This window comes from Microcaecilia unicolor, chromosome 4 (genome assembly GCF_901765095.1).
Source record: "Microcaecilia unicolor chromosome 4, aMicUni1.1, whole genome shotgun sequence".
In the NCBI taxonomy this organism is placed as follows: domain Eukaryota; kingdom Metazoa; phylum Chordata; class Amphibia; order Gymnophiona; family Siphonopidae; genus Microcaecilia; species Microcaecilia unicolor.
In genome coordinates this window covers 248,523,999-248,545,265 of record NC_044034.1, presented here as the reverse complement: position 1 = coordinate 248,545,265, position 21,267 = coordinate 248,523,999, and the positions used below count along the sequence as shown (strand labels likewise).

Here is a 21,267-nt window from a genome sequence, read left to right as displayed (position 1 = left end):
TAACTGTTTAAGGGTCCTGTTTTCTAAGCTGCACTGTAGGCACGCCTTAGTAAACAGGGCTGTAAGTTTGTAAAAAAAAAATTCCTGATTGACGTTCAAAGGAAAGCGTGTGGTCAAGAATAATTCCTAAAACACAAGACGTTCTTAAAGCTGGTAGGGTTTCTTCCAGGGGCGTATCTGGAATCCGGCGGTAGGGGGGGCCAGAGCCAGAGAGGGGGGGCACATTTTTGCCTGCCTCCCTTCCCCCCCCCCCCCCCCCCCCCCCGCCGCCGCCGCCTCTCTCCACCCCCTCCCCGCCGTCAACCCTCCCCCGCTGCTTACTTTTGCTGGCGGGGGGCCCCAACCCCCGCCAGCCGAGGTCCGACCCGCAATCTCCATATTTCGTCTTCCTCCGTGGCCATGTGCTTCAAGGAAGTAACGCTGCAGTGCTGATTGGTTGAATCCAGTTCGGCGTGACGCCGAACTGGATTCAACCAATCAGCACTGCAGCGTTACTTCCTTGAAGCACATGGCCACGGAGGAAGACGAAATATGGAGATTGCGGGTCGGACCTCGGCTGGCGGGGGTTGGGGCCCCCCGCCAGCAAAAGTAAGCAGCGGGGGAGGGTTGACGGCGGGGAGGGGGGCCAGGGCGAAATCTGCGGGGGCCCAGGCCCCTGTGGCCCCACGCAGATACGCCCCTGGTTTCTTCATGACCCAGAGGAATACATGAGGAGGCTATATTTTACAAAAATGTATTAAACTATAAGATCTTAGTCTTATTAATGTTAAGTTTCAGTAAATGCATATTTACCCAAACTTTGATTTTATTAATACAGATAGCAATCACAATCGAAGTATTAGTGAGATCACTTTGAACTTTTAATAAATAATGATGATGATAAAAAAATATCATCATCGTACCTCTTATGCAAGAACACCAGCAGTTAGTGAAACAGTGCCAGGCAGGGGCGTAGCCAAGGGTGGGCCTGGGTGGGCCCAGGCCCACCCACTTTCCCTCCAGGCCCGCCCGGCGACATCTCCACCTTCGTTCCGGTCTCCTGCTGAACTCCATTGCCGCCGCTTCCGCTTCCCTCCTGAGCAGCAGCAGGAACAAAAGCAGGCACTTCCCCGAGCCACCACTTCAGTTTAGCCGGCACAAGAAGAAAAACAAGTGCGGAGCCGCCCACAGCAGTCTTCAGTCATGCGCTGTCGGCTCTGCCTGTTCTCTGCTCCCGGAACGTGAAATTGACGTCAGCGGGGGCAGAGGATGGGAGAGCCGAAAGCGCATGACTGAAGGCTGCTGCGGGCGGCCCCGCGCTTGTTTTTCTTCTTGTGTTGACGACGCTGCTCCTGCTTCAGAGGGCCAGAGTAAGAGAGGAAATGTGGCTGGTAGGGGAAGGGTGTCTGAGAGAGCAGAGGGGAGAGAAAAAAAAGAAGAGGACGCTGGAGAGTACAGAGAGAGAGATTGGGAGAGAGGGGACATGGAAAAGAGCAGGGGAGAGCCAGAGAGAGAAAAATGGGGAGAGAACATGGAAAAGAGCAGGGGAGAGAAAGAGGAGAGAGCCATGTGGGAGATGGGGAGAGAAGGGACATGGAAAAGAGCAGGGGAGAGCCAGAGAAAAGGGGACATGGAAAAGAGCAGGGGAGAGACAGGCTGCTGGGGAGAAGGAAGGGGAACAAGGGGGATACCCTGACTGGTCAGATGGAGAGACAAAGAGGAGAAATGCTAGATGAAAGGAGGGTGGAAGAGGAAAAATGCTAGAAGGAGGGGCAGAAAGAGGGAAGATGCTAGATGGAAGAGGGGTACAGAGAGAGAGTCAGATGAGTAGCAAGATGGGGGAGAGAAGGAGGGGACATGGAAAATGGCAGGCGAGAGAGAGAGAAGCTGCTGGAGAGAAACTGGGGGAGACCTTAGCTGGTCAAATGGAGAAATGCTGGATGAAAGGAGGGAGAAAGAGGGAAAATACTGGGAGCAGAAAGAGGGAAGACACTGGATGGAAGGGTAGGAAGAGGAAAGCCACTGGTAGGATGAGAGAGGACATGCTGAATGGAAAAGGGTAGAGAGATAACTGTCTAGAAGGAAGGGGAGATAGAGGGAGACGATGGATGGATGGATTGGTAATAGGTGGAAGGATGGAGAGAGAAAGAGGGTGACACTGGATGGAAGGGTAGGAGAGAAAGAGGGAAGGTGCTGGATGGAAGGTTAGGGAGAGAAAGAGGAGACGCTGGATTCAGAGAGAGGGAGAGACACTGAAAGGATAGGTTGAGAAAGGGGGAGAGGATAGAGTTAATGAAAGACTGGAGAGTAAGAGGAAGGGGCATGGGGAGAACAAAACTGAGGAAAAGATGAAAAGGGATAGGTAGATGAAGTAAAAAGAGGGAAATTAAAGAATGGATAGTAAGAATTAATTAAATCTGGACAGAGTGAGATAGAAAAATAAATTGAAGAAAACTGAAAAAGGAGAGAAAAATTACAAATGAACAGGAAACCTTGGCAAGAGAGTTAAGAGAAGACAAAGGAATGCAGAATCTTGACTGGGACCAACACAATTAGAAAAAGTAAATGGCTAGACAACAAAGGTACAGAAAATAATGTTATTTTTAATTTAGGATAAAGCAATGTGGTAGCTGTGTTAATGAAGGCTAATAAATGCAAACAAAACATAAAATAGAAAAGGTGATACCTTCACTGATTTTTAAAACACTTTTGATTAGTCTTCAGAGACCAGCACTTCCTTCCTCAGGTAAGGAGAGGATGTCCTGACCTGAGGCAGGAGGATTTGGCCTCTGAAAGTTAATTGAAAAGGGTATTAGACTATTAAATAAAATATTTTCTGAAATGGCAGTGGGATTAAGGTGTGTTGGGGTGGAGCCAATACAGAGTAGGGCAGGGCTGGGGGTGTGTACTAAAAATCTCCCTCTCAAAAATTGGGACCCCCTTGGCAGCTCTGAATGCGCCCAGATCGGATGAAAGTTCCGGAGCGCGGAGCTGCCTGGAATGAATGGCGGCACCCGCTCAGCTGCCAGTCCAAGACTCCAGTCCAGCCCACCACCACCACCACCACGTGCACGCCATGCAGTGCACGTTTTACAGGAGGGTTGCGGAGCGGAGGTGAGGAGCACGAGCCTGGCCCTGGAAGGTTCTTCTTCATGATTCGACATTATTTCGAGGCGAGCCCAGCAGCAATAGGAGCCGGTAATAAAAATTTAAATACTTTTTTTTTCATCATAATTTTTAACATTGTGTGACGTGTGCTGTGTAATTTTTTTTAAATTGAGCTAGCTGGGGCCTGCTGCCTGCCTGGGGCTGGCGGTCACTATTAAAATTTATTGTTGGGGAATTTCTGAGTGGGGATGGGCTCCTCACTGCCCTAGATAATATGGGTGGGCACTATATATATATAGTGCCCACCCATATTAGCTCTGGGCCCAGCCAAAATATCAGGTCTGGCTACGCCACTGGTGCCTAGGGAGCTCATAAACAAATTGAACAGTGGAGAAAGTGAGGACCTTGAACTGGTAATAAAATGATGATTAAAAAAAATATTGTCTTCCATAAGAGGTAAGATGAACACCTGCAGTTAGTGAAACGGTGCCTAGAGAGCTCATAAACAAATTGAACAGTGAAGAAAGTGAGGACTCATAGAGGTGCCCAAAGTCACAGTGGCAATTCCTCTGTGTGGCCTTTACATGAACAACACTTTCGTCTCTGGCAGACATCAGTGTATATTCATCTGCTTTCAAAATGTGGGATATTAAATACAAAATTCAGTTAACTCCTGGTTTCATTAAAGTACAGTTACCCCATTCTTGTCTAGTAAAAGAATTTGGGTTTCTAATGAATAGGATTGTTTGTGTGTGAAATGTTTTCACTGCTTGTTTTGGTGTTCTGTTTGGGGTTGTTGTTTTACTTTTACATTGTAAATGATGGAAATTTTTTAATAAAGAGAGGAAAAACTACTGAATCATTCAGAATTCCATTTTTTTTAACTCACTAGGAGGACCTTTAAAAACAAATTATGGCACCAATCTTCTATTTAGCTGTTCTTACTGTTCTATGTATTCCAAAATGATAAATTTAAAATGTGAATGCAACATGAGCAACTAAAAGGCAGGGTCCTTGCAAGATTTGTGACTGCCCTGGCTGACTTCAAAATTTGGTATCCCCACTTAATAACACTTCTAATGGTGCTCATTATCGTCTTCCCTTCCTCTTAGTGTTATTGGAAGGGATGGGCAACAGTGTACCTTGTTAGGTGATGGGGTGCTAGCACTCTGTGTGATTACTATAGTGGAGGAGCTTTACTGAACTCCTATGTGCGATAATCATATTGAAGATGAACTTCAGCTAGCTGATCTTCACTGTGTTGCTGATGCCTCCTGCTTTCACTGTTGTTGACCCAGATTGAAAATTATTCCTGTTCCAAGATACTTACAAAAATTGTGGGTCCATATAGAGCAACACTATGTGGGATCAGTATCCTTAAGCATTTTAATGTGGCTTCTTAAATACTTATCGCCAGCTCCAGAATGAGGTATCCCACTATTTTGCATACTTTTCGAATTTGGGATACCATGGGCACTAAGCCAGATTTTCATTTATGTTGTTATATTCCAATTTGTTGCAATCCTTTATCCCCCACCCCCGGGATGCTGCCATCGGTTTATATAGGATATGGCAGCAATCAGGCCTACTTAGATGGTCAATTATAAAATGAAGACACTTTGATACCCTTTCAGACCTTGGCACAAGACTATGATCTCCCACAATCTTTCCATTATGTTTATATACAGCTAGTCCATCTTTTGTCTTCTAAAAATCTAAGGAACCACTTGACCAGAGACTATAACTTTTTGTAGGATGTTTGTGAGGATTTTTGTTTACTAAGGTTCTCAAATGTGGTCCTGGAGGCACCACAGCCAGTAAGGTTTTCAGAATGTCATAATGAATATTCATAAGAGATTTCTATGCAGTAGAGGCAGTGCATGCAAATATCTCATTTATATTTATTGTGATTATTCTGAAAACCTGGCTGGGGTGTCTCCAGGACCAGGTTTGGAATGTCTGAGATCTAACTCCCCTGGACTTTGGATTACCAGGCAAAGATGGGAAAGAGAACTTGACATTACCTTTACCCCTGTTGAATGTGGCTGTATAGAGAAATGCATTTGCAAAAATTGCAAGTGCTTTAAACATAATAATGTTAAGCTTGTGCATCATTTTCTCCAGATTGCATTAATTGTTGGTACCCCCAGGCTGGCTCAACTTGCCGACAAGGATATGGTCTTAGAGGCATCTTGGGGCACCTTTGGGGAGGTGGATCTGTCCAAAGGCAAGAGCCTTTTGGAAGAGCATTCGATTACAGGACTGAAGGTTCCTTCGAGAACTTGGGATCTTCTTGCTTAACAGGAACATACCAGGGTTCCGTAAGCCTCAGATTATCTTTATTAGATACTTGCCGAATGTGGCCAAGCTAACGTTGGTGGTGGCTGGTGGGCTAAGCTGCACTATGTTTCTCAGCTGGAGAAACTAACTGGAAGAAAATATGGGATTCTTTACGGAACTTGAGGTTTTTTTTTTTGGTTTTTTTTTTTTTAGTGAGTGGAACTTGTTCTCTGAGGACAAACAGGTGACTTGTATTCTCACATATGGGTGATCTCATCTGATGGAGCCCGGTGCAGACACTGCCTAGCATATATTGCTTTAAGAAAGTTCATGCAGTGTCCCACCGCATATGCACGAGTCTGTGAGCGTATACAGATACAACCCTTTCTGCGGTGTTATTGGGGTACCTGACAGCATAAATTCTAACAGGAATAGGTCTCTGGTAATACCATCGTCAGTGAGTAAAGAAGCATATGTGCTAAATAGAACTAATTCCACAACTAAGTATTATAAAAATAGTGTGCAGTTATTTACAATAGCAGCAAGGATAATGTGCAAAGAAGGCAAGAATAAAGACATAGGAAGTCTTATCATAGAAACAGCTCAGAGTAAATACACATAAATCCCTAACTAGACTCCTAAGTAAGATAGTCACACTGAGCTCACAGCACTTATACAAAAGTACATGGCACACATACAACCTGATGCAGACTTCTGGCAGGTGGCAGCATGTTCCTCCGATATTGTCAGTTTCAGTGCATGTCTGCTCCTTGGATGAAATGGCAACACAGCAGCCCCTTTTTATATAGAAACTAGTAAGAAATGCCCGTTTCTGGCAAAAATGAAACGGGCGCTAGCAGGGTAATCCCCCCCCCCCCGTCCTCCCTCCCTCCCGAGTTGCAGACACCCCCTCCGTGCCTCCGTTCCGAGTTGCACACCTCTCCTCTTCGTCCCTTCGTCCCTCAGTGACGTGGTTGCGAGGGCCGCCCCGCCCTCAACGTCATCGCGTTTTGACGCGAGAGCCGCCCCGCCCTCAACATCATCGCGTTTTGACGCGAGGGCGGAGCTACAGTGACTGGAGCCTGCAGGCCAAACCGGATATCTCGGGCGCCTCAAGTTTCCGGCTTGAGGCTTCAAAGTGCCTTTTATATATATATAGATCATGGGCTGTAACTGTGCTAATGATGTACATTCTGGCCTTGGGGTGACACACACACCTGTTTACTCCAAATATTATGACTTCAAGGGACAACTGATTCTCACTGGCACCACACTGAAGGAATCACCTTGACTAGAAGCCAAGGTTTCATAAACAATGTGCAGTTTGCCAGCCACAGTGTCTCTCCAGTTGCAAGGGTAATTCCAAGAGTCCTTGGCTGTTCTGGCCATGACATTGATGCTGATAACAAGCTTGTTGTTCTAGCACAGTGTTTCCCAAGTCTGGTCCTGGAGTACCCCTTGCCAGTCAGGTTTTCAGGATATCTGCAATGAATATGCATGAAAAAGTTGCATATAATGGAGGCAGGGCATGCAAATCAACTTAATGCATATTCATTGTGGATATCCTGAAAACCTGACTAGCAAGGGGTACTCCAGGGCTGGACTTGGGGAAACACTGTTCTAGCACATAGGGACCCTTGTCAGCAGTCTTCATATGTATGCAAGGTCGCAGCTTTAGCAAATAGACTTTGCACTGAAAAACAGAATAAGCTTGAGTCTGCATTTTTGAAGTCAGGTTATTAATGCTGGATAGTGCCATGTATTATAATCCCATATTTCTTTGTGTTATAGGACACATGTAGTGCTTCATAATGCTTGTTTTGCTCCTACACATGTCTCTACGGTGCTAGGTCAACTTATCTTTGTGGTCTCCCCTCAACGTGTTTTTTCCTTAAAGAGCAACCAACATGGCAAAGGGGATGGAACTCTTCTCATATGAGGCAAAACTAAAGAGTTTAGGGCTGAGGAGGGAGATATGATTGAGGTCTATGAAATCCTGAGTGGCGTAGAATGAGTAGAAGTGAATCGATTTTTTTTTTTTGTTTTTGTTTACTCTTTCAAAAAGTACAAAGACTGGGGAACACTCGATTAAGTTAGAATTATAAACACTTTTATACTGCAAAACCCCGAAGAGTTCTATACGGTGAAGCAGCAGACATATCCTGGAAATACATCATTTTATGCTAAAAAAAAAAAAATTAAACCAAAAGGTTTTTTTTTAATTCATAAAAATAAGCTTTAATAGCTCTCTTAAATGAAGCCTAGTGTGAGATTTGCTGAATAGATGATGGTAATAGATTCCATTAGTGCAGTGACTGATAGGAGAAAATTCTATTAAACAAAACTTTATATGTCACGCCGCTTAGGCAATGCAATAGAAGATGCAGAGGGTTTTGTTTTCAATATTTTATTGAAAGATTTTCAGAGGTATAACAAGAAATATAAAACAAATTGACAACAAGTTGGCTTCTAGCATAGAATTAAGATGTCAGCATGGCATGCTCTTAAACATGACAATAGTTACAAAAGTTGGTGGTTAACCCATGAATTATTAAGTTTATGGATAACTGGAGCATTAAGAGTCTAAAGGTGCCCAGGTGTCCATTAATGTATGAACTGAGGACTGTTTGTGAGCAAGTAATGATTCATATTTTTTTATTATACAGACATAGCTCCACCATTCTGAAAAGTTCAATGAGGAGTTATCTTTCCACTTGCATATTAGATGTGTGGCAGTAACTAAAAGAATATTAAAGAGTTTATGAGAGGATTCCAGTAGAGTAATATCTGGACAGGAGGAGTGGACAAGTAACAATGCTGTAAGAAATCTGTAAACCAGGAGGAAGATGAAAAATAATAATTCTAGACCAAATATAGTTCCAATATGCATGAATAATTTTACAATACTAACTGATGTTTTTTGGAATCTGTCTGAATGAACCAATGAGTGAGCTAAAGTGTAATTGTTTTGATTTTTTAAATTGTGATTTATAGATTTGTTCATTTCCTCCGGGATAGCTTATCAGATTCACTTTCAGTTTTTTGTCATTTTTGTTCCAGGGTTCTGTACTGTCTCTTTAAAACGGGTAATTCTTCATTGAACTAACCAAGTTTAATATTCTCAATACGGCTTTTCATAACTTTAGATGGCATGAGTTCATCCATCACTCCTTTGCTTATTTCAAACTAGTTTTAAATACAGTGGGGAGCCTTTTGGATACAATATTATGAACCAATTTGTTGGTTCCCAGTTACTTTCAGAAATAGTTATAAAATTATCATCAGAAAATCTGAGAGAAGAGATCAAGATGATGGCCTTTAATATAAGATGTGGTAAAGGGGGAGCCATTTAAAATGTAAAGATTGAAGAAACTCAAATAGACCTATCCTTTGGATTACCTGATCTTCCAGATGAAGATTTGTCTCCTAACAGTAATTCATTTTCATTTTCTAAAGCTAATTTTGATAATAAAATCCAAACAAATTAGTGAATATGTTTTTCCCACTTCCCTGGAGGGCAGTAGAATGGAAGAGTGGTTAGACTGCTGTGTAAAGAGGTATCCTGAACAGTGCATGCCATAATCTCTAAGAATTTAGATTTAAAGAAAGAATGGAGATTAACAGCAAAAAATGGAAATACTTTTAAAACAGGCAGAAATATTTTTTCACTCAATGAATAGTTAAGCTCTGGAACTCATTGCTGGAGGCTGTGGTAACATCAGTTGGTGTATCTGGGTTTAAAAAAAAGGTTTGGACAAGTTCCTGGAGGAAATGTCCATAGTCTGCTATTGAGATAAACATGGGGAAGCCACCACTTATCCTGGAATTAGTAGCATGGAATGTACATGTGACCTGGATTTGCCACTGTTGGAAACAGGATACTGGTCTATATGGCCATTGGTCTGACCAAATACGGCTATTATTTTCTTATGAGTTCCTTCTTTTGTGGGTTGTACACCTTTTTGCTTATTTTTTATTATTTCATTTTCAGTACCTTACCCTGTTAGATCTTAGTTATTTTCGGCCCTTCAAGATTTTTTTTTTTTAAATTTTTGTTTCTCTTTAGGCCCGCTTAGGCCTGAGCGCTGGTCTCATTTTGAGTCTAGCCCCCTTTTTATTCTCAGAATTAAGGAGTTTAAATTTGGCCATGATTCTTTTCTCAATATCTAAGAAGACTCCCAGTGGCTTTAAAAGGTGTGCCCAATGTAATTGGGTGATTTGTCACAGACCTGCACAGTTGGTGTATCGGGTGTCTAAGCCCTAACTACCAGGCTGATTCTTGTTCTCTCTGTTAAAAACATAAGATTAGCCATACTGGGTTAGACCAGTGGTCCATCTAGCCCAGTATCCTGTTTCCAACAGTGGCCAATCTAGGTCACAAGTACCTGGCAGAAACCCCAAAATATTTAAAAATGCAATTGAGGACTCAGCATGTCAGGTCCAGCAAGAGAAACATTTTGGTTCCTCAAAGACCAATCCATCAACAGCACTGGAAACATTGACCTTGATGACTTCCCAGACTATCAACCACTGGGAGTGTGCAGGCATCGAAGAGGGCTGAGATGCTATCAGTCTTGGACTACGAATCTCCTCCCAAGGAAAGGGTCTCAGACATTATACCCTATCCTGAAGGATGCACTGATGAAGAATTGGGGATCTACCCTCGGTGCAGGTCAGGTCAAAGAAGGTGGATACATATTATATCCAAAAAGCTTCCGGATTCAAAAGGGCGTAATTGCCTCACCACTACCTGGTAACTTAATCTGCCCTCTACCTGTCCCAGGTAGAGAAGCCCGGACTCTGGACTAGTTTGGGAGGCCTTGATGCTACCATTTCTATATGAGCATTTGCTTGAAGTTTCTGGTGCACAGTACTCAAGTCTCTTGACTTCTCTCCCTCAGGAGTAGGTTGCAGAACTTTGCCAGTTCGCCAAGAAGCAGCTGGCGTGCAGGACATATCTAGCTAGGGGCACCTATGATACTTTTGATATTGCATCTAGGCTCTCTGCCATGTATGAAGGGATTTATAGGCTTTTTTTCCAGTGAGATCACACAAGATCTAAAAGCATATGGTACAAAACGTACACTTTTTGTGGATATTCAGAATACTCCTAAGTATTCTCATGAGGTTTTGGATTTTCTCCTCCTTGTGTTTTCCTTTTTCTATTGAATGAGGTACATAAAGATGAGATTATTTCATACTTTGTTAACATAAACTTTAAACACTTGCCCACCCTTGTTATGGAAACTTTAGTCAGAGCATTTTAAGACATTTTGCGGATACCTGTCCCACAGAAAATGGGGACAATGAAACTATTTATTTTATATTCTCATTAAAATGATGGTGCGGAACCTGCAGTCTTCAAGAGCTGCATATTGATTGAGTTTTCCAGATATTTCTAATAAATATGCTTGATGAGCACGGGAAATGCCTAAATAGAAAGAGGATGGAAGGAAAACATGGCTGTATGTTGGACAAGAGTAGTTAGGAACTAAGGCCAGTGCTGGACAGGCGGTCTGTGTCCCACAGATGGCAAAAGACAGGTGAAGATCAAATCTGCTTGTTGTATATCACTTTAATATCACATGCTATGAGTGACAATGCTGTACATATCCAAAGAGAGAGGATGTCAATTAAATGTTGAAATTAGCAAGTTAAATATATATCCCAGCCCTAATATTCAACCACTTTGGAGGTGGGGAGGGGGAAGTATTGTTTAGTGGACTTGGGAGGGGAGATGTGACATTTGAATAGATAAAAGTTGTAAGTTTGCTGATAGCTGAGAAAATTTATTAAAAAGAAATTAGCAAGTTAAATACGGTTAGCAAAACTTTTGGTTTAAACATGTATTGTTCCAAGACTGGATCATATTTAACTGCCTGTATGTGGTTGGCATAATAGCAAATTACTAATTGGTGTTTAATCATGAAAGACTATAACCTGAGCATAGTGGTGGGTGTTGCTCTAGCCGCTTTGTTTGGCAGAGTGGATGTATCATGCAGGTCTTTTATCTGTTGCCATTTACTGTATTACTGAGAGTTTTTTGGGTAGCATACCTGCAGATCTGTTATGCATATTCATTTAGGATACCTTGAAAACCCAGTTTGCAGCCCTCAAGGTGTTGGGAGTTGCAATGAAATCACTAATACATTTTGCCAAGAAATTATTTCCTTTTTGTCCATGTTAGTCCAGACCAGTCCAGACAAGCGGGTTGTGTCCCTTTCCTACCCGCAGTTGGAAGCAGAGAAACTGAACTATTCAGTGACATACTGGTAAAAGAGCTTGTGCATTCTAGAATTCTCCAGTATTTTCCTGCCTTCAACAGATGGTAAAGGAGGATCTAGGCTAGTGCAGTAAGTCTTAGGCCTAGCTCCCCAAAGTGCATTCAGTGAACTTCTGCCTTGCTCCAGAAATTCGGTCCACAGACGTTACTCCAGTTGAGCTAGAAGATGGTCAATCTTTTTGCTGCCCCAGGCTTTAGACTCAGAGTCTCATAGGACCCTTGCCAGCAAGGGGGGGGGGGGGGGGAGGGCATTTGGGTACCCCTCCCACACTATCCATCGTCTAGCCTGAGGATCACATGTTGGCTTGGGCCTGTAGGTGAATTAAAAAAAAAAGTCCTTCCTATGTGTGGAGCCACTAGGCTTAGAGACTTTGCTCCCTTCCCTCAGCCTGTACAGGAGCTTGGAAGGAACTCCATTGAGGGTCAGTCTGGTCTCTTGGAGATGCAAGATGGGAGCCTTGGATTCACTAACAGGCCTAAGCCAACATGTGATCCTCATGTTAGAAGCCAGCTGCCTCCCAGGAGGAGAAAGCAGACCTGCAACCCATTCTTGGGTAGGACCTACCATCGGAAGCTCAGGCTGCAGCCTGGTGATGGCCCTCTTGGAATGCTGTAGCCTGGCTTTTTGCCCAAGTCTTTTACCTGCTTGTCCAGAACCTTTCCCAGAAGCAAGCAGCCCCTGAAGAGGAGCTTGCTCAGGCACGCCCTGAAGACTGCAGCGGCCAAGGTCCACTTTGCATCTGACCACTGGATGCAGGAGGTTTGAACTTGCAGTGCTATTTTCCAATGGTATGGAGTCCCCTGGCAGTCTACCACAAAATACAGGCTGTGGAATGTACACAGCCTTGCTGCAGCTGAGTTTAGTGGAGTCCGTACCCCATCCTAAGTAGGAAGAGGCACTATCCTGTCTATTTTGTAGTCCAGAAGAAGGGGGTGTTGACCACATAGAATTCTTAAGGTTAATTCACCCTCAAGAGTCCATGGGTCTGGATGGACATCCTGCAATCAGTCTGCACCTTTGGTTTGATGGGATAAGTTCTTGGATCCCTGAAACTAGCTTTGGCCTTCTCTGCATAGTCTTTACTCGCATCACAGGTGGCTCCTCCAGTCAGATTCCCTGAAAAGTTGGCCTCTGCCCTTTGATCTCACCTCTGTGCCTTGCACTTTTCCAGGGTTTTGGAGGTGGTAGTGGCCCACCTTTGCAAGTGAGCAGTGTGAGTACATATTTACTGGTATGTTCGACTTCTGAGAGCTGGTTCGAAGGAGGATTTAAGGAGGGTCATGACAGAGGTCATTCTCTAGATTAGGCTGGGTGGTGGTTTGTTGAGGGTTAGCTGGCACCTTCGCAGCAGCTAGAATATCTGTGGGTCTGCTTTGACATCAGGATGGAGGGCAGTGTTCCTTCCTTGGAGCAGAGGTTCTGGCTTCCTGGGTCTTGGATGCTCAAGGGACTTTTCAGGCTTGTGGGTATCAGCAGCTGCTGTTCGCTATGGCAGGTATCATAGAAATAGTTCTGTGTGTGAGGGCCCACATATTCCTTCTCTAGTTGGTCTTGCTCTTCTGCTGGGCCTCTTGGTCACAGAAGTTTCTTGTCTGGCCTTCCCTCTCTGGTGCACTGAGGCAGTTCAACACCTGCATGGTGGGGGGGCCCTTGACCCCAAGAATGACTGATGGTGTCCCCTGATATGAGTCTCCAGGGTTGGGGAGCATTCACTTAGACCAAGTGGCACAGGAGCAGTGTCAGTTGCCTGAAGGTAAGAGCATTTTATCTTGCACTACTAGAGTTCCTCCCCTTGATGCAGAGGAAGGTGGCCCAGGTGATGGACAGTACCTTGGAAATGGCTTACATCTTCAAGCAAGGAAGCCTCTGTAATGCAGCAATAGCCCTTTAAGCCACAGGCATCTGTAGCTGTCCAAGGTCATAAATGGAATATATTCTGGTGGATTTTCTCCGCTAAAATTGTTGGATCCAGAGGAGTGGGAGCTGAGTGCTGTGGCATTTCAACTCCTGGTGGTATTTCTGAGGTGTCACTCTCTTCTGGTGTTCTGAGTTTTTCCAGATTGGCCTCTATTCCCATGCTCTGCAGACCAGTTTCATCCTTGGGTTGAGCCTACCTTGACCATGCCCTGGGCGGAGCTGCTGAAGTAGGATCTAGAGAAAATAAGGGATCCTGTTCCCTTCTTGCTTACAGTTGACCCTTGAGAGGAGGCCCTTAAGGGAGCATGGTTATTCAGCCTCAGCCATTTCCATCATCTCAAAGGCTCAGAAAGGGTTGTCCTCTCTGGCCTATGTTCAAGTCCAGCGTGTCCTCCTACAGTGGTGTGCAGAGCACTTGTCTTCTCCAGGGCAGGCACAGGTTACTGGGGTCTTGGAATGTAACAGGGTATGGTGCTTCATTTCTTGAAGATCCAGGTGGCAGCCCTGGCTTGCTACCAGGGCAAGGTCTCATTGGTGGTGTAGCTATATGTTTTATGTGTCTTTCATGGAGTGGAACACCTGCATCCTACATTTAGGTATGGTCTTCTGCAGTGGGATCTCTCCTTGGTTCTGAATGCTTTAGCAGGTCCTCCTTCCCAAAGATTACTACCAAGGAAAAGGTGATATTCCTGTTGGCCCATGCCTTGGCAAGGTGGGTGTTGGAGTTGCAGACCATGCATTGCTGAGATCCATACTTGCCCAATATGGATGAGGCAGTCCCTGGAGCGAGGTGCCTATTTTCTCCCAAAAAAAAACATGTCAATTCATGTGAATCGGGCATTGGTGTTGTCAGCCTTTATAGTGTATAGGCAGTCACAGCATGGTGTTTCTTAATGTTGGTCCTTCTAGAGAGTTCTGATTACGCTGTTGAGGTCCCCAATTCCTGTCATCTCATAGATTGTCTGTTCTTTTTTCAGGGGCTGCGTAAAGAGGCCAGGAGGTCTCCAAATCTCAATAACGAATGAAAGTACAGATGCCATTGAGGGAGTCCACTTTGTTTGAGGTACTATACTTATAGAAGCTATTAGCTTCTGGCCCAACAGCCCGGGGGGAATGAGCCATCTCCACATGATGGTGGTGATATCTCTTGCTTCATTTGTGAAGTACTACAAGATTGATTCGCTCGTGAGGGCTGATTCAGCCTTTGACAGAGCAGTTCTTCAGGGGACCTTGTCATCCCTCTCCTACATGGGTAATGCTTTAATACATCTTACTTGTTTTGATTGGTCCAGCATGGATGAAAAGGAAGGTGAAATTTTATTCATGCCTTGTCATTTCTTTTCCTTGAATCCTGCTAGACCAGTCCAAGACCCACCCTAGAAAACTGCACTAGAGTTCTCTTGGATTCAGTCTGCTCTCTTCCTCTTTCTGGTGTATAGTTTTTTTTTATTGAGAGGTAATCTATATAGCTGTAGAGGTTAGATGGGACCAGATTGATGTGTGGAATTTTGGACCTCATCTACTTTGGTAGTGGCATACTGGAGAACTGCAGTTTGCACCAGCCCTTATACCAGTGATGTCACTGGAATAATGCAGTGCCTCCATTTTCTGTAGGAAAGAGACAGAACTACTTGACTGGACTGGTCTAGCAGGAGTCAAGGAAAGGAAATGGGTATGAGTACATTTTACCTTGGCTGGCACACAAATTACTGTGTTCTAAAAGTAACTTGACACTTGTTACAATTGTATCTAGTTGCCAGTTTTTTTTACCTGGTTGTGTGCATTTGAGTTGCTTGTGTATATTCTCTTATTTTTTTTTTTTTTAGTTTCAGTTGTGATGGGAATTCCTACCGTGAAAAGGAAAATAAAGTCTTACCTTACAGAGACACTCCATTCTCTCATTGATAAACTGTCACCGGAAGAGAAACTGGATTGTGTTATAGTTGTCTTCATTGGAGAGGTATTAAATCAGTTAATTGTTTATTTAACATGTTATTCTTGCCTAATTTGCTAGTGCACAAAGGTTTGTGGTTTCAAGTGCACAAAAACACCCATGCAACCACTGTCGTATATATTCCTCATTCAACTTTTATAGTCTTCTCTGATTGTTTTAAAATATCCTTTATCACAGTCAGTATGTTCACCAAGGCCTAAAAGCAGGATTGTAAACTTTGTTATTTTTATGTTTAAATCTTTTTTTTATTGAAACTTGATAGCATAAATGAGTAGATACAATTCTCAAAAAGGAACACAGATACATAATGTCATCAAAGGAACTCATACCATTATATATACTGGCAGTTATATTATTTTATGGTTTAACATTTTAGTGATGACACAGCAAAATATGCAGCCTTTGGAATGGCTATGCAAATAATTACAAAGAACCGTACAATTGTGATGTCCACAGTAATGCCTATTATCATCCAATTTCCCCCCCCCCCCTTTGTTTCAAACCCCCCCCCCCCCCCCCCCCCACTCCCTCCCTCCCATACAATATTCATTCTAATGATATTTCCAACTGTTAATGAAGTAGACAGCATTTATAGCAAGCAAATCATAGCCCGAACATTCTGCAATCAGGCCTACCGCTTACCATTCGGACTTTAAATTCCCCCCTCCCCCATCCCTTCCTCCCTCTCTCCCTAAACTTTGTTATTTTTAATCGGTTTACAGCATTTTCGATGTGATGGCCAAGTCTAACTTTGGACTTTTTTTTCTCAAAACATCCGGAATCCAGGTGGTGAATTTTGAGGCATATTTTCAAAGCACTTTGGGAGGCTAAGTTCCATAGGTTTCTATGGAACTTTGGGAGGCTAAGTGCTTTGAAAATAAGCCTCATAGTGATTTTTGACATATCAAAACTTTTTTTTTTTTTTTTTTTTTTTAAATGACCACTTGCTAGATATTTTTATGCTCTGTTTTGTTTTTTTTGTGATCCATTTTTGGAAAAAAGTCTAAGTAAAAAACGCACAAAAATCAAGCCACTGGGATGTAAGAGGAGTCGGCATTCTTAGCCACTAATTGGGTTTGTGCCAGGTACTTGTGACCTGGATTGGCCACTGTTGGAAGCAAGAATAGCCATACTGGGTATCCATTTAGCCTAGTATCCTATGTTCTTATGTTAGACTGGCCACACAGACATCCCAGAAGAGCAGTGGGGCACCCTAGGGAGTACTGCAGTGGACTTCACATAAAAGCTTCCAGATACATATCTCACCCTTACTCCCTTATATTGTATGAGGAGCCCTCCAAAATCCACCCAAATGTTACTGCTATACATCACTACAGTAGTCTTTATGGCTGTAAGTTGTCACCTATATGTGGGTACAGTAGATTTTTTTTTTTTGGGGGGGGGGGGACTGACACATTCAGCCACAAGTGTAATAGAGTGGACAATGGACCTGGGTCCCCTTCTCCACAGTGCACTGCATCCATCACTATGCAACTCCAGAGACCTTCTTGCTGCTCAAACAGAGCTGGCCATAATATTTGAGGCTGTCATAGAGGCTGGTACGTAACTGTTTCTTTCATATCTTTAGGGGGTGGGAGGGGGTCAGTGACCACTGGAAGGGAGTAAGGGGTGGTCATTCCTTTGTTCCTCCTGTGGTCATCTGGTCACTTAGGGCACTTTTTTTGTTGCTTAGTCATTATTAACAATCAACCCAGATCAGTTTCACTGTTTGCTAATATTGATAATCTCAAGCCCCTCACATGCAGTTAAAGGGTATCTATATAGGTTAAGGGGAAAAAAGTCTCATCAAACTGCGGCATAAACTCATTTGTCAATTGCACACAGTGTAAAAAAGTAATCATTGACAAAAAAAGTCCCTTTCTTTCTTTTATTGTGATTGAGTTTGTTTTCTTCGCCAGAACAAAGGAGGAACTTCTTAATCAACGTCCTAATGTATCAACGTTTTTACATATCAGATAGATGAAATTAAGGGGACTTATCTTTTCTCCTTGTCCAGTTGCATCTAAAATGGTAGGTTCCAGCTTGTGTAGTAATTCAAGTGCGGTCTCAATGATCCCGTTTCGCTCTGCTTCTTCAGGGAACCACACCGCAAAACTTCAAAATTTAAGGCGCTGGAAAATAAAACAAACCAAATGACTTGATGCACAATCCCAAAGGGTTCTTGATTGTAACAAATAGACACAATGTTAATTCTAACTTCTAATGCTAGAGAGCAAGCTTCCTTGCACCCACTCACAACGATTGGACAGGACAAGGTGGACTTGAAAACTTTGTTCGTCCATATGTTATGTTGTGATGGTTAATAAAGACTTCTTGAAAATCAAAAAAAAAAACTTTGTCCAATCCAGAGATGATACATCATCATTAATTAAGGCTCCATGGCTGAACAACGGCTATCACTTAATAACAAGGACATCTATCTAAAAAAAAAATCTAAAAAAATGATATATATAAATGTCTGAGCAAAACATAATTAGATAAAGGCAGCCCAGTGCATAGTAGAATTCAGACCCCGAGGTTCCATCGTTTTCAATCGGTAGATCCATCGCTGTTCTACCTGTAGCAGTCTTCTACTACTATCTCCTCCACATATGTGGTCTTTAACTCAATCAATAGCACAGCATTTTAGCGAGTCAAAACCATGTAGGGATTCTTTGCAATGAGCTACCAAAGGAGCTCCCAATTTTAAAGTAGAAATACAGGATTTATGTTCACTCAACCGTGAGCGTAAGTGTCTATCTACTTTACCCACATACAGTTTTCTGCATGGGCACTGAAGAACATATACCACATGATCAGATCTACATGTAGTAAGATGTCTAAGCTTATAAGTCTTCCCATCAATTGGATTCAAAAATTCATCACATTCAACTAGGAGTGGCCTAGTGGTTAGAGTGGTGGACTTTGGTCCTGGGGAACTGGGTTCAATTCCCACTGCAGGCACAGGCAGCTCCTTGTGACTCTGGGCAAGTCACTTAACCCTCCATTGTCCCAGGTACAAATAAGTACCTAAGCCGCATTGAGCCTGCCATGAGTGGAAAAGCGCGGGGTACAAATAAAAAAAACAACATACATGCCCCACAAGGTTTAAGAGCCCCAGTTTCTAAGATGAATCTTCTAACTACGTCTACAGGGCATAAACTTTATTTAAGGTTGTGATCCCTGGAGAAAGCTATTTGCAGATCAGACATCATGACACTGAACGATATCCCAGTTTTTCCGGATAATATTTGCCACCTCTTCCCCACCCATCTTGTATCTAATGACAAATGTTTCTTTTTTGTCTTTTTTCACTATCGGTTTATTGATCAGCAGAAGATCTCTATTGTAACGAGCTCTAGTGTAAGATTTTTTCAACACCATCGACAGCCTCGCTGATGTAGGGAATCTGCTAATTGCTTAGATAGCTATTTAAAATCCTCCACATCAGTACAAATTCTCCTGTATCGTAAAATTGGGAGAATGGGAGACTATTTTTCAAAGAGCGAGGATGACATCTCTTGTATTGCAAAAGAGTGTTCTTGTCTGTTGGTTTCTTGAAAACCTTCGTATGAAACTTTCCCTCTCTCAGTTCTATCTTCACATCTAAAAATTGGATACAAGTCATCGAGCTCTCACAAATGAATTGTAAAGCAGAATTCAGGGAGTTCAACCATTCCACAAATCGGGAAAGTGAAAGGTTATCTCCTCTCCATAATACAAGAATGTCATTGATGTAACGTTTCCATAATAAAATAGAGTCTTCAAATTGAGAGTTTGACAACCTATTGCTCTCAAAACGGGCCATATATAAATTGGCCACAGAAGGGGCAAATGACGCCCCCATAGCTACCCTGGATACCTGTTGAAAAAAATCATGCTGAAACAAAAAATTCCTACGCAAGGCTAGTTCTGCTAATTCCATCAAAAACTCCGTCAGGACATCTAGAGGTCTAGGACGTGATTCAAGAGTCATGTTGATAACTTGTAATGCCTCATCTTATGGAATAGATATTGTAACCAGGTACCTTTCTTGTGCAGCCAAGGATAGAACAATCTCCTCCAGCCCCATTCTGTACTGTTTTTTAACATTAGGGTGGTTTTTCTATACCCAGCAGGAAAATTATTCCTAAGTTCAAGGGCTGATCCTAATAAAGTATTCTTTTTAGAATCCAATTCCATCTTTCTCAGGGCCTATTACTTTGTAATTTCCAGGTTGCCTTTGTTTAAAAGAGAAAAAAGATTGAGAAGGGCATGTTGCCAACAGTCTGCTGCTTTTGTTTCTTTTTCACGATAAAGGCAATTTAAATTTATAGCTGGAATGTCTTCACGTGTGGAACTCCTATCATGCTTGGGAGGGAGGGTTATGAAAAAAATACTTCTAGCCTGCTTTCAGGGGAGTGGGAGGGATGGGATGGGTGTTTCTTTGTTGTTCTTATGTTTGACTGTTTTTATGCTTGTATGATCTTTTGGCTTTCTAATAAGGAATTAAAAAAAAAATTTTCTATTCCGCTGTCCAAAGAAAATACCCACTATAGGTAAATAATATTGCTTTATGTAAGAAACAAAGACAGGAGTTAAAGGCCATAAGGCCCATCCAGTCTGCCCATCCATATTATCCACTATCTCTTCCTCTTCCTCCTAAGAGATCCTACATGTGTGTCCCATCCTTTCTTGAAGTCAGATGCAGTTCTCATCACCACCACCTCCATCAGGAGGTCATTTCACATATCCACTGCCCTTTCTGTAAAGAAGTATTTCCTCACTTATGCCCAAGTAGGTAGGTCCATAGAGGGTAATATCAAGATTTGCAGTGTACAAGCAGTGGCTACATTGGTAACTCACTTAAGGTAAACCTCTATGAAAAAGATTTGCAAACCAGTGACATGGACTCTAATCCATATATTCACAGCTTGTTGTTATTCCTTCCTTTAAGGAAAGGGTGGTGGATGTGTAGAATGACCTCCCAGTGGAGGTGTTGGAGACGACTATCTGAATTCAAGAAAGAATAGGACAGACTTGTGGGATCTCTTAGGGGGAAGAAGAGATAGCGGATAATTTGGATAGGCAGACTGGATGGGCCATATGGCCTTTATATGCTGTCTTTATCAGTTTCTTAGATGAAGCAATATTTACATACAGTGGGTATTTTCTTTGGATAGCAGTCTAGAAGTCCTTCACATAACCCTCCCTCCCTCCTATCAGAGCTGTTTTCTTTTTACACTGTTAAAAGAACCGAGACAGCCCTGTGTGATGATGCAATGCTGGAATTCACAAACGTGCAGTGAAACAAAACTTTTAATTTTCTGAATACTGGAACTTTAGACCTCCCTTTACAAATAGGATCTTTAACTTTTGCTTACTTGTTTTCCTGTTAAATATTTTCATGTTGGCATTCATAGATCAAATGCATCAGTAGGCTAGTCTTTTATGCTGATACTAGCCGTTGAGCCCGTAAAACGGGCTAGTAAAGGAGGGGGGGGGTTGAAAGGCCCCCTCCCGGAGCCGCCCCCCCCCCCCCCCGGAGTCCCCTCCGCCACCCCTCCACCCGGGCCGGGTACCTGGCTTCACTATTCAAACCGCCGGAACGCAGCACACAGCTCATCTGAGCTGCCATCGGCCTTCCTTCTTATCTGCCTGTGTTCCGCCCTCGTGTGACGTAACGTCGGCGAGAGCGGGACACAGGCAGGTAAGGAAGGCCAACGGCGTTACGGCAGCTCAGATGAGCTGTATGCTGCGTTCCGG

At 43.1% G+C, this 21,267-nt stretch overlaps 1 protein-coding gene across 1 annotated transcript in view; it reads left to right on the top strand.

The window, feature by feature from the left end:
• Positions 1-21,267, top strand: part of MGAT4A (alpha-1,3-mannosyl-glycoprotein 4-beta-N-acetylglucosaminyltransferase A) — a 156,312-nt gene that overhangs the window by 47,376 nt on the left and 87,669 nt on the right. The window contains exon 4 of the mRNA XM_030201392.1: positions 15,395-15,528. Coding sequence (XP_030057252.1) covers positions 15,395-15,528 — 134 coding nt within the window. The remainder of the gene's footprint in view (positions 1-15,394; positions 15,529-21,267) is intronic.